A 13022-nucleotide genomic window follows, 5' to 3' on the forward strand; every position below is an offset into this window, starting at 1 on the left:
GCAGATGGCCGACTACTGTGAGCCGAGGTTCTGCTTGAGGTTTCTGCCTGTTAAAAGGGAGTTTTTATTTGCCTCCAAATATTAGTTTGTAAAACACAGTGGAACGTAATGAAGGACCTAGCACCTAAGGCTCATTGGGGTTTTAAATGTTCAGGTTATGGAAAGCCCCAGGTTACAGGTTGTTAAGTTCCTGCAGTGGAAAAGGGCTAATAGTCATGTGACACCATAAACATGTCAATAAGAACACCTGTATTGTGTATCTTTTATATCTGACATACAAAATTTGCAAGAACAAGAGGAATGAGGTCTAGAGCATACAGTTATAAAGCTTTTCATCAAGAAAACCCACTCATATTTTGACAAACAGCATGTCCTTATCAGAGTAAAATGAGTATTCACAAAGAAAGTTGGAGGTGACAGAAAGTTGGCTTTTTGCTGTTGGTGATACAAAGTACTCAACCATGTCTGTGAAGCTACACATCAGTGTTTTAGAAAAGCTCAGGAAATGTTGACTTAATGCAGAAGGAAGCCCAAAATGCGTCCACATTAGTGTGGACGTGGACTTGCCTCCTGGGCCAGGAGTATGCAAATGTCAACAGCACAGACTCCATTTTATGTGTTATTGTCCTGCTGTTTCCCTTTTTAAATCACATAGAAGCCCCCCCATAACCAGCACTAGAAGAACCAGCAGCCCCTCACTGTGTTTAACAAGGTGTCCAATGAGTGTGTGTGTGTGTTTTCCAGGGGTGAGGATTATCAGACGAATGGTCACTGCTGGGGTATACTCAGGAAGAGGCCACACTTTCTTGGCTTCACGTTAAGGCAGAACAGTTTGTGTTCTACTGACCACCTGCCTCCTGATCAGTGGGCAGAACCAAACACACAAAACACAAGAGGCCTGAATGGGCTGCAATTTGTGGGACGGAGCATTTCTAATGACCCTGTTAAAAATTTGTAGAAACCTGTTAACGTGTGTGTGTTTGTACTTTGTTCATTCTGAGGACCAATTTGAGTTATAGATTCAGAGTGAGAACATTTTGGAAAGGGAGGACGGCATTTTTTGGCAGTGAGGACATTTTAGAGAGTAATTTTGTTTATGTGTGCTCTGTACATGTGAGGACTAATTTAAGTTTCAGTCTGAGAGTAAGGATGTTTTTGAAAAGTGGGGACATTTTTAGTAAGTCAGAAAATTGTAGATGCTGAGGAAATTTTTGGAAAGTGAGGACATTTTGAGGAAATGTCAATAAAGTAAGGACATTTTGGAAAGTAATTTATTTTTTATGTGCGCTTGTACTTGTGAGGACTATTTTAAGTTTCAGCCTGAGTGTAAGGATATTTTTGGAATATAACATTTTATAACATTTTCAGAACATTGGCTTTGGCTTTGGACAATTTAGGACAGTGATGACGTTTTTGGAAAGTGAGGACATTTTTTTTTTTATGAGAGCATTCTGACAAGTGAGGACATTTTAAAAAGTAATTTTGTGAATATGTGCTCTTGGACTGGAGCACTCTTGTAGTTATGAAGACCAATTTGAGTTTTAGCCTATAAGTGATGACTAGTTTGGAGAGTGATGAGATTGTGGAATGGTAATTTTGTATAAGCACACACATAAATGATCGCATGGACGCTCAATCAGATTCCAAAGTCATTGCGAGGGCTGAAATTGAGTTTTAGCCTGAGAGAGAGGACATTTTGAAAAGTGAGCGACGAGATTTCAGGAAAGTGAGGACATTGTGCGACTGTACTGTATGCTCTTGTACTTGTGTGCTCTTGTGATTGTGAGGACCATTTGAGATTTAGCTTGAGAGTGAGGACATTTTGTAAAGTAAGGGCAAGCTTTAGAAAGTAGGGACATCTGCAAAGAGTGTTGACATTTCTGGAAAGTGTGGACATTTTGTCTGCTCCTCACACAAGGGCTGTTTAAGACTTGAAACAAAGGGGGGGGGGGGCAAACTCCACTGCAGCATTCTGGAGGAGTTGGATCCATGAAAGCTAAAAGCTTCACTGCAGAGTCCTGGACTGTTGGTCCAGCACTACTAGCTACAGAGTTCTCGACCAATTAAACCTGGGCTAACAACCTTAATGCTTGCTTCTGTTTTATCCACCATCTGAACTGTGTTTCTGCCACTCTAGCAAATAGTGTTAATGTCATAATGAGGCCTGAATTGTGGGTGGATGTACAGGGTGGAAAACATTTTGGCATCTAGCCATTCAGTATACTGTTCCAACAATGTTTTCACATCAAGTAGAAAAGCCAGGGACAAATGGTTGGAATGTAACATTGCTGTGTGTGTTCAGGCTAAAAATGGTTGCTGCCATTTTGAAAGGGAGTGAAAGGAACTAATTTAATCTAATACTGCAACCGAGTTTTTTTCTAAAGTCGGTAAATTTACTTTTATTTAAGTTCATATATAATGAAAAAAAGGATCAAAAATAAGAACTTTTACCTTTTCTAACTTTTTTCCAGGTTTGACGTTTGCTTGCACAAGTGTTCAGTCAGATTCAGCAAACTCTCTTAAGTGCATAAATTTGTTGTTGATCACTTGTTTCAACCTGATGAATGCCACCTGTTCAGACTTGATCATACGCATAAAAAATGCCCTTCTTATAAATCACTCGTACATGCCACTTAAGAACCAGTCTGTTCATACAAGTGGTTATTGCATGAGGCCCATGTAAAACCCGCAACTAGAACATTTTATTGAACAAACAACATTTTAGCTGACATGTATCTTCCTCACGTCCTAAAACTAAAAGCAACATATACAAAAATTCCTGTGCTTCATGCAAATTTGTTCTTCTCCCTTTAAGTCTGCTTGTTTGTGATGGTTGCTGGGTTTTATTTGGGTTAAGTTTATGTGTATGTATTCTACCTAATTATAGTTTGAACTTGATATCTTCTATTGTGTTTTTGAAGAAAATTGAGCTTCCCTTGAAGGGACAACAGTGGAAAATGAGAAGTGAAGTGCAGAGATAATGTATTTTACACACTTTCTTCCCCCATATACTCAAATCAGTATGGTGGGGAAAAAAATAGATTTTTGTAATTATTAACTATTTTTTATATTTTTTCAAATTATTTTTTCCCTGTGCAAACAGTGAGTGGCGACACTGTGGTACCCTCTACTGACAAGCTGCCACTGGTGCAGGCAAGTGTGTGGTCCTCATGATACACGTCTGCTCGCCTTCTTGTGTGTGTGTGGGTGCGTGTGAAACTGGCATGTACCTCATTTTCCCTGCAGGCCTTTCCCTTTCTCTCACGTGCTCTTGACTCGATGCAGTCTCCAGGGCCTAATCCCCCAATCAGCATGCCAGGAGAGCACGGGGGGGGGCTCATTGAACTGGTGGAGGACAGGGGCCTGAGGTGACACCTGGCTCAAGCCACTTTCTCAGATTGTCTCAGCCACATGTACTGGTGCAGTGTAGCCTCAGCTTATTGTTGACCAGGGGGTGGAGGTATAAGGGGACCACATATTCCCACACCCATCTGCTCCCCATCCGTCCGTGACACCCTCTTCCACAGAGCTGAGGGCATGGAAGAGAAACAATGAGTAAGGGTGACAAAAGCAAAAATAAAAAATAAAAATCACATTTTACATTTTTTGCCTGGACAATGGTCTGAAAATGGTCTCAAAAGACAGAATGTAATCGTAAACGAGGGGGAAAAAATAACTCGAATTCCACTTTCCGTGGTCCGATGTGTCAGGTTCAAGTTACTTACCAGACAAAGACCGGGGTGAATAGGGTGACTTGAGAGACCAGGGGATTGAGGGGAGTTGCTTGGCACACAAACAATAAGCACTCGTCCTTGCATAGCTTGCCATGGCCCCAAATCCCAACATTTGTCCAGACAAATTGACTGGACCCCGGGTCTTGTTTGTCTAGCTCTGCTGGCCTGCTGGAGAGGGCTTGAGGGCAGCGGGGAATGCTGCCTCCAAACAACACAGCTCATGGGAACAGAGCAAATAACATGTTCTGGTCAGAAAATGAGCCTTCCTACACTTTTTAAGAAATTATATTTATTCACTGTGTGCTTGATCAAGCATCTAACCACTGGTTACATTGTAGTTTGGCTGTGTGACCAGAAACTTACCAAGTTATAGGATAAAAGAAATTGGGCTCTATTGAACTGATACAGTGGAAAAAATGATAAAGTCTGCACACTGAATTTCACAACCCCCCAAGTATAGTTGTTATACCTGGGGGGTTGTTACATCTGGGCAAAAATTAGATAGTGGGTCCCTATTAACCGTAGATTGCTTCCTCTCTCTCAGCAATATGTTCATTATTCCTATGCTAGGTAGGTGGTCATTTGATTAAACACAAATTAAATTAGTTGAAAAGCAATTTTTTTTTTCACATTAATCTAGGTTACATACTGTATAAAATTACCATATTTCAACAGCTTGTTGGGACCTACTCAGGGCTGAAGTGGGCACAAAGATATTTTAGACTTGTCTGTAGTGGTAGGCCGCACTTAATTTTGCTCTTAGATTAGACTAATGCAGTGGTTCCCAAAGTGGGTGCCGCTGCAGCCTAGGGTGCCTTGAGGACGGGCCAAGGGTGCCACAAGATTTATCACATCATTGTTCATTTATTGTGGGTTTTTAATAACGTTTCACCGCATAAAAAAAATCATCAGCATTTACATTAACTACGTTTTATGTTACGTTTTCAAACTGATATGACAACTCACGGTTGCCAGTTGTCATGGTAACACAACACGCTTTCTGGCTGTGGAGTTTTTCAGGAGCTCAGGAATCAGAAAAACAGTGCCCGTCAGAGAGCTCAAAGAAACAGTCTGGGACGAATTAATCTTGAACCGACCAAGAAAACTAAAATCAGACTGAACATTACTCCACTAATGATTTAACGGACAGGTTTTGGCTACTTGTGGAGGAAACTACCCTGAGCCTGACAAGTTAGCAGAAGTACTGAGCCCTGCTACATTCAGAAGCAGCAACTCAGCTCTGCTAGAGGTCTGTACTGCACTGACATGTTATGCTACTCAAAGTTTTTTTTATATTGTTGCACTCTTGGGCTGAATTTTCCCAGTAAAATTTCCTTGTAACTGTTGAATTCTTCCAGAACACAAAATTTTATGCTGGAGTGAAGGGAGCTTAGTGTCAGCCATGTTGTTTAGTTTGAAAGAAGTCTCAATTTACCCAGAATCCATAGCAAATTAGTCCTACTTAAAATAATCTAGTACTAGACAGCTTTGAGCAATGGATGAATTTAGATGTCAGAAGTCTGACTATTAGTCACATCTAAGCCATAGTCAAAGTCTATCTTTGTGAAACTGTTCCCTGAAGAGGAACAATATTCACATTAGACTAGTTAGAGTTTTAAGGCCTCACATGGAGTTCACACTAGCTGTACAGTTATGATTATGCGGCCAGTGTCCTTGGGAATTACGTTCACATTAGATGAATCAGCAGCACACAATTTAAGTCCAGTTGCAACTTTTAGTGACAATGCAAGAAGTAGTGTGCAATTTATGTAGTAAAGCAGAAAGTGAGGATATGAAGGTCAGAGTGGTGGATAAGCTTGTTGTTCATTTGACTTAAGTATGGGAGACCAGAGTTTGTGTCCTGTAATAGATGTACAATTAGTTTTCTTTGTTGTTTTTTTATTGAAATTCAGGTAGTTTTAGTTGCCTAACCACATACTCGAACCTTCCCCAACCTTAACCGTTAATGCCAATGAACGGATACTGCAGAAAGAAATTAATTTAGAAACATTGTACCTAGTCTGGAGTTCTGTGTAATTGTCCAATATCAACTTTCTTTATGGAGAGAGGGTTGTGTCTACAATCTACATGTCAGAGGTTAATTTAATTAATTCTATCCTGCTTAACACAAAACAGCATCTTTCTGTATTCAAACCACTTTGAAACATATTAACTAGTTTGATTAAAGATATAATATGTAACATTTTCACATTAAAATCTGTAAAAATGACTAGGACCTATCTTATATATTTTGTTGTGTTACATTATCCCAAATGTTTCCAACAATGTTCAAACCCAGAGAAGTCCATAATTTTTTTCAAGGTAAAGGTGTGTTTCATTTGGTCACCTGTCAGTGGCGTCATATCCCCTTTACCCCCTCTATTTGCTATAACTTCCGGGGGGAAACATGGGAAACGTCAGAGAGTGAGGAATGAAGTCGGTGAACGTGACGTGAATAAAACTTTAATACATTACCTCGTCTGTGAACATGATTTCTGCCTGAGTCACGTCAGATAGATTTTCATTGGCTAACTACGTCTTTTGTTATTGTTTTGATGTGAGAGACCCCTAGCGGCAGAAATTAAATACTGTGCATTTAAGTAAATACCAATTCAGTAGCCTTTTAATTTATAGGCTGCTAATTTTTACTTGTCATCACTGAGTGATTAAGTAAAGACTGGTGCAATGGGAAATTGTAGTACTGTAATTACTCTGTAATGATGAGAACAAACTAATAACCAAGTAAATTATGTAATGAAAAGTTGTTTTATCGGCCTAACTGGTAATATCAAAGAAACATTTAAGCAGACAAAATGAGGGTTACTAGTTTCCATTCTAGAGGTTTTATCACGTTCTGATTTCTTCTTCTGTTGTGGCTTTTTTCCCTTTTTGTTTCTAATTAGGGAAATAGCAATATATAGTAGATAGGGTCAGACAAATTTGAAGAAGATTAACATGATACTGTTGAACTGGAGCTTGGGGTCTTCTTTGCCTTTGTAATGAAAAAAGGTGCAGGTGCAGGTGCACTTAAAAAGCAGTGAGATTTTCTGTGAGAAGAGGATGCAGAGGTACTGTGCTTTGGATTATAGAATTGTCTTTAAAAACAGGTGCATTCACACTGTATGATGTCCTTGGATGGCTATGTTCAAACATTATCCTTCAGTGCTTATATTAGACTGCCATCTAGTGCTTACTTTGAGAACTTTTTTCATATAATTTCAATAGTCTGTACAGATCTAGTGAGTCCAATATCCTCTGGCAGGCCTCTAAATCCTGAGAACAACAAAGACATGATCACCGTTAGTCCTCATTGTCAACTTTGGAAAGACCAAGAGATCCCTGCCTGAAGTTTTCAGGTTACGATTCAGCTCACAGAGCATCAGTAATTCAGTAATAACTAGAGGCCAAGCCCTGGAACTCTTTAAGTCGACACACAGGTAACCAGCATAGAGATGCTAAAACCACAAATCCACCCCCTTGGCTACACCGTTCAATAACCACCATAGATATGTAAATCACAAAGAACAATGTAAGTCATGTAACATGTATATTTTACAGGTATTTGAGAGCCACACTCAATTAAGATGCAATTTCACCACAAGACTCAGTGGGTTACCACCAGTGTTGTAACCCAGGGTGTGAAATTTGGCAAAACCCTGACAAGACTTCGCCAGGTTTGAGTTCATTATTTCATGTCTTCAGGTCAGGAATAGGCCCAAAATGTAAACTACAATGGAACTGAATGTTTTTTAAAACTAAAATAAAATAATAAAAATAATTAATTGGTTGTATTGCTCACTATTAATTTTCTCCCTATATTGATTCAGAACACCTCTCTGTTGCAGTTTTCCCTGACCAAGTCTGCACAGCTGAAATTTTTTAAGTGTAAATTTTCCCACAAAACTGCAACTGATTGAATATCATGTGTGAAAGAAAAACTTTACTACTATATAAGAAAAAATATATACAAAGAAAGACAAAGGAAGTGGTGTTTGATTGTTGGCCTCATAGCCTTACCACTACGGTCTGCTAGTCGTCTTTGAGCCGGCGCTTGTAGTGGAATAGATGCTTAGCTGGTTGTCGTTGTTGAGCCGGCACTTGTAGCGGATAGGGTGTTGGTTGTTAAGGTTGAGGGGATGCTGGTCGTGCTGGTGGAGGGGACGACGGTCGTCGTCGAACCAATGCTTGTGGTGGAGGCATAGCCGGTTGTTGTTGTTGAGCCGGTACTCGTAGTCAAGGGGGCACAGGTCGTGGTGGTGGAGGGGTCATTCATGCTTGCGGTGGAGCCATAGCTGGTTGTCGTTGTTGATGGGGTGGCCGTGGTGGCCCTCATCATTGTGGTGGCGGGGGCAGCTGTGCTGACCGTTGTGGTGGCGGGGGCAGCTGTGCTAACCGTCATGGTGGCGGGGGAAACAGTGGTGGCTGTTGTTGTGGAGGGAGCAGTAGTTGTAGCAGTAGATGCAGTGGGCGCAGCAGTAGTAGTTGTAGTGGAATCCGTAGGTACTGGAATCTCTGTCTCTATTCCAGTGTATGGCTCTTTAGGAACTTCTCCAAATCCCATAAAAGTCATAAAATCCTGTGTCATAATCACTTTCCTCAACCGTATCAGTTGCTGAACTGGCTGTTGCCAGTGTTGTGTCTGGATCAGTTGTTGAGCTTGCCAATGTGTGTTGTCGTCGTCTGTGTTGTTTCAGGATCAAATGGTTTAACAGGAACATCATCAAAGTCCCACAGGCCAAATAAATCCGGTTCCTCTAGAGCTCTCCTGAACATGATACCTCAACTTTTTTTGGCAACAGACTGCCAGCATTGTGCAGAGTTTTCTAGTAGAGTGTAAATAAACCAGTCCAAAGCCAGAATTCTGTGAATATTCTTAATGTTCATTTTCAGACAAAATGAATATTTTAACAATGTGTTTTAACATGTTTTGCACCTGACTTACCATGCAGATGCTACTAAACGGAGAGATGATAGATAGCAAGATGCATAGTTTTCTGGCATACAATAAGAGACGACATCAACAAGGAGATAGTCATGCTCTGTGTGTAACAGCACAAAATCACACCAGCAGAACCACTCCAACTGCATCCAGTTCCAGACCCGGCCTTGGTCAACAGACATCTTTGACAGGCACTGTCAGCAGTACTTAGTTCAAGTGGACTCATATTTAGGCTGGTGTGAGATTGGCCTGCTTCATGATGCTACCTCAGCAACAATCAAAACTCAAGAGACACTTTGCAGTTAATGGAGCACCACACACCCTCATATCAGACAGTTTCCAAGCCAGCACTTGAGACACGTACTACTCTCCCGTTCTCAAGGAAGCTGCTTGAACTACATATGCCCCACAAGGTTACAACCGGACAGGCATGGGAAAGGAGATTTGCAAGGAGCCCAGATCTTATCTCATTCACTCAGGAGGAAAGCTGTAGAGGAAGAATTGGCAACACATTTTGCCCATAGTCGAGCGTGCCCCAGCACAGCTCAATCTAAGGCTACATCCACACTACTATGTTTTCATTTTAAAACGCATGAGTTTTGCAACGTTTACACCTAGCGTCCACACTACTGCAGCGTTTTCAAGCCCCAAAAACAGATACCTTTGGAAACCTAGCTGGACCAGTGGTTTTTTTCAAAGTTTCGTTTGAAGACTCCAAGGTTGCGTTCTAGTCTGGATGTGCAAAAACGGAGGCTTTTGCAAACGATGATACAGACACCCACGTTCGCGTCTTGATTGGGTCTTGTCAGTCACTATGCATCCTTCCCTGATTAGTCACAGCCCTATCACGTGTCCCTTTTCCGTAAGAAAACACACAATGACATCAGCCTCGATTACCAGTTGCTCATTCAACATGAATAACAAATTACAGCCGTTGCTGACCTTGTATTTACTATACTTGTATCGTATATACTATAGTATTTACTATAACTGAACATCCACTGGCAGAGTAGACAATCTGCTTCCTGTTTACACCGGCCTGTGCATGCTCAGTGTAAGTGAATAGTCACGTGATATGCATTTTCAGGTGTGTTAGCATGGACGGAGATTATTTCTGGACGGAGATTTTATAACAGCATTTTTAAACAACATAGTAGTATAATGATAATCGATGCGATGACAATCAGGTGTTCAAGTCAATATTTCAACTATGTTTACTATGTTGTGGCTTTAATTTTGTGTTTCACAGTTTGTACATTTGTTGGTTATAGTAACTGATATTCATATTGCTTACATATTAAGCAGGGTGTTTTCTTATGTTTCTCACCTTATATGGTTGTCATATCAGTTACTGAATATACTGTATCTGCTGAATATTGGTCATTTTGTGACATTTTGTAAGCACTGCTACAAGATAACAAGATCATTTTGTCATTGTATGCAGCATGCGCAAAAGAAAGGGGATGTAGATCAGTCACTGTGTTCACATTAGTCTATCTTGAGCTAGTGCAGACACTGTATTTAGAGGAAGTAATCCTGCACATGCGTGTGACGGAGGTCCCGGTTGGTACTGTTTAGTGTGACTGCTGCCATGTGTGTTACGTTGCTTCCTCGATACTATGGTCAATAAACCAGGTTTGAAGTTATACTACTTGTGCTATTCTTGTAAACATCCAACACCGTCTGCAAGCTAACATGTATACAGTTATAATGACAATGGAATAATTCTTTTATTTTCAATTGGATTTCAGCACTGTTGAAGATGAGGTCGTCATGGCCAGAGCCCTCCAACACCAACTCTCAGCCACAGCCAGCCACAGGATGGAGCAGAGGCCTGGCAAAGAAGCCTCAAAAAAGGAAGGAGAAAGTGCACACTGTGTAAGAGGCATGTCTGGTGCCTCTGTGATACGACAGCTAGATTTCAGAGCTCTAGGGCAAAAGCACCTGTTGTTTAGACCTATTTTTGAAGGTTATAATGGACGAAAGGATTAAACGAGGCAGTTCAAAACAGTTCTTGGACATTTCTGAGCCTTATTGTGTGTTTTCTGTGTTGAAATCTCTTCTTTGTTACCTTTGTTTTTTCGACAAAAAAATGTGAATTTCTATAGGCGAGTTTTGTGTTTTTTCTACATATTACACCAAAGTTAAACCAAGAAAATGGTCAACAGCAGTGTAGCCTCATAGCTAATACTGGCATCTGCCATGCAAAAACAGCCATGCAAAAACAGCCTGTATGGAGCAAAGACGCAGGAACCCTTGAATTATCACCCGCAGTACTCATTAGTTTGGACAATGACATACACACTGTGTAGCACAGTGTGCTCTCAGTGAGTGAGATACACACACACAGACATGGGCATTAGCGCTTGGACAGAATTTGTTGAGCATGTGACATATGAGTGTAAAAACATTAACCAGGTAATAAATCAACCAATATTCCTGAATCCAAAATACAAATGAATGAGAAAATGTTTTATAATAGATTATTCATGTTGGCTGGATTAAGACAGATTAAAGATATAGTATATGAACATGTAACTGGTTTCTTACCTAACAGGGCTATTTATCATTGTGTTGTGGAATAGGAGGATGAGATAGAATGGTCAACGGTTGATAAGGCTTTTGAGGATATCAGAAAAAGCATCCCTAGGACCTGGGCGAACCTGAGAGAGAGAAAGACTGTACAGTTGGGGGAATGTGGATTACCAGCTCTATATATTGATCAAAAGGAAGAGAAAAAACATTTGTCTGAAGTTAAAGTCAAAATGATGTATGAGATATTGTTAAAAAAAGAAATTAAACCACCTGCTTCAGAAAACATGTGGCCAAAACTGTTCCCAGATTTACATGTAAAAACAATCTGAAATAATTTGAATGTGAAATATGATATCTTAGACTGTGAGAACTTAGATTTCAAACTCAGACATAATTGGGTGCACACAAATGTTGTGATCCATCAAATCCATAACAATGTGGAAAGAGAATGTGATGCATGTAAAGAAGGTCCAGAAACACTGATGCATTTGTTTTTTGAATGTAAGGAGCTAAGAATACTTCAGGAGAAACTAAAAAAGTTTATTAAGGATAACTGGGAAATGGACTTTGACTGGGAAAGATTGGAAGAAAATAGCATTGTTTGGTATATGCAAAAATAGTAAGGATGTGACTGGGAACTTGATTGACTTTTTTTTTGACGCAGGCAAGATATGCAATATGATCCAGAAGAAATCTGGCTCATTTCGAAGGGAAAAAGGTGGATGTTTTGGTTTTGTTTGAGTCATTGGTGAGGAGGGATGTTTATTTAAGGTTTAAATATGTGAGTTTGAAACGTATTTTGTTAATGTGTAGGTGTAGGCTTATTTCTGTTGATGATAAGGGAGGCTTTACTATTATGTTTGGAGTTTTATTGATTTTTCTGAGTTGATGGAAGGCCCGGTGTCTGTCCATTAGCTTATGTTTTCTGTTTTATTTTGTTTATGAGTTCCTTGTTTTAGTGGGCGGCCCAGTGTATGTCCATCATTGTTATGTTTGTTGATAGTGAACTGCTTATTGTGTGGTATTATTCAGTGTGACATGTATGGTTATGTATGCTTGTATGTATGTTTCATTATTTACCTCTTGCAACTGTTCCTAATGTTGCTTAAGTTTTATTCTGACCTTGGCAAGCACTTTGTACTTATTGCTTGGAAAGTGCTATATAAATAAAATGATTAAATGTGAAATGTATGTGTTAAAATAGTAACTGTAAACCTCACACCCACAGAGGAGCTGGTGTTGAGCTACAACCGGGGGGGGGGGGGTCCTTAGACATCATTCCCCAAGGTACTCTGGAGCAATATGTACAAGGTATTGTCTACTGCTTTTCCTCAACAGGTATCAGTCTCTCAATGGTAATAACTAACGGTAGGCCAATATCTTTCAGTGAGGGGCAACACTATCCCCTGACTCAAGATGCCCAAGGCTTACCTGACCCATGTGTGAGTAGGTCTTTCGTTAAAACACTGCATCTTAAACAATTCTTTCTTCTTTTGCTTTACCAACTGCAGTGTTCTTCTATTTGCAGGGAGATGGTGCTAGCCTTGGGCCCTTGATGAGGAGACTGTATGCAGCCACAGATGCCAGAGGTAAGCGTAAGACCAAATGTGAAATGTTTTGGATGTGTCTACATTCTACAAATGATATATAACCATACACCTTGCTGCAGGACATGACCGGAACAAGTACATGAGCAAGGAATGAAGTGAGTAACACTTCATATTGCTGTTATCAGCTACATAATCTGCTACTATTTGACACATTTTCTCTTTCCCTGGATATCTGTTCAATATACAAGCTTCATCTGCTCATTG

At 40.2% G+C, this 13022-nt stretch overlaps 1 protein-coding gene across 1 annotated transcript; it reads right to left on the reverse strand.

Annotated features, from left to right (window-relative positions):
- Positions 1–7627: 7627 nt before the first annotated feature.
- Positions 7628–12339, reverse strand: LOC122885080 (cell wall protein DAN4-like). Its single transcript, XM_044215722.1, has 2 exons — positions 11224–12339; positions 7628–8414 (listed from the first exon to the last, which is right to left on the reverse strand). The coding sequence occupies exon 2, from the start codon at positions 8317–8319 to the stop codon at positions 7804–7806; it is 516 nt and encodes a 171-aa protein (XP_044071657.1). The 5' UTR covers positions 8320–8414; positions 11224–12339; the 3' UTR covers positions 7628–7803.
- Between the last annotated feature and the right edge of the window lie 683 nt (positions 12340–13022).

This window comes from Siniperca chuatsi, linkage group LG12 (assembly GCF_020085105.1).
Source record: "Siniperca chuatsi isolate FFG_IHB_CAS linkage group LG12, ASM2008510v1, whole genome shotgun sequence".
NCBI lineage: Eukaryota > Metazoa > Chordata > Actinopteri > Centrarchiformes > Sinipercidae > Siniperca > Siniperca chuatsi.

Excerpts from the sequence above, each read along its gene's own strand:
- LOC122885080 (XM_044215722.1), bottom strand. The coding sequence starts at position 8,319 with ATGACACAGGATTTTATGACTTTTATGGGATTTGGAGAAGTTCCTAAA.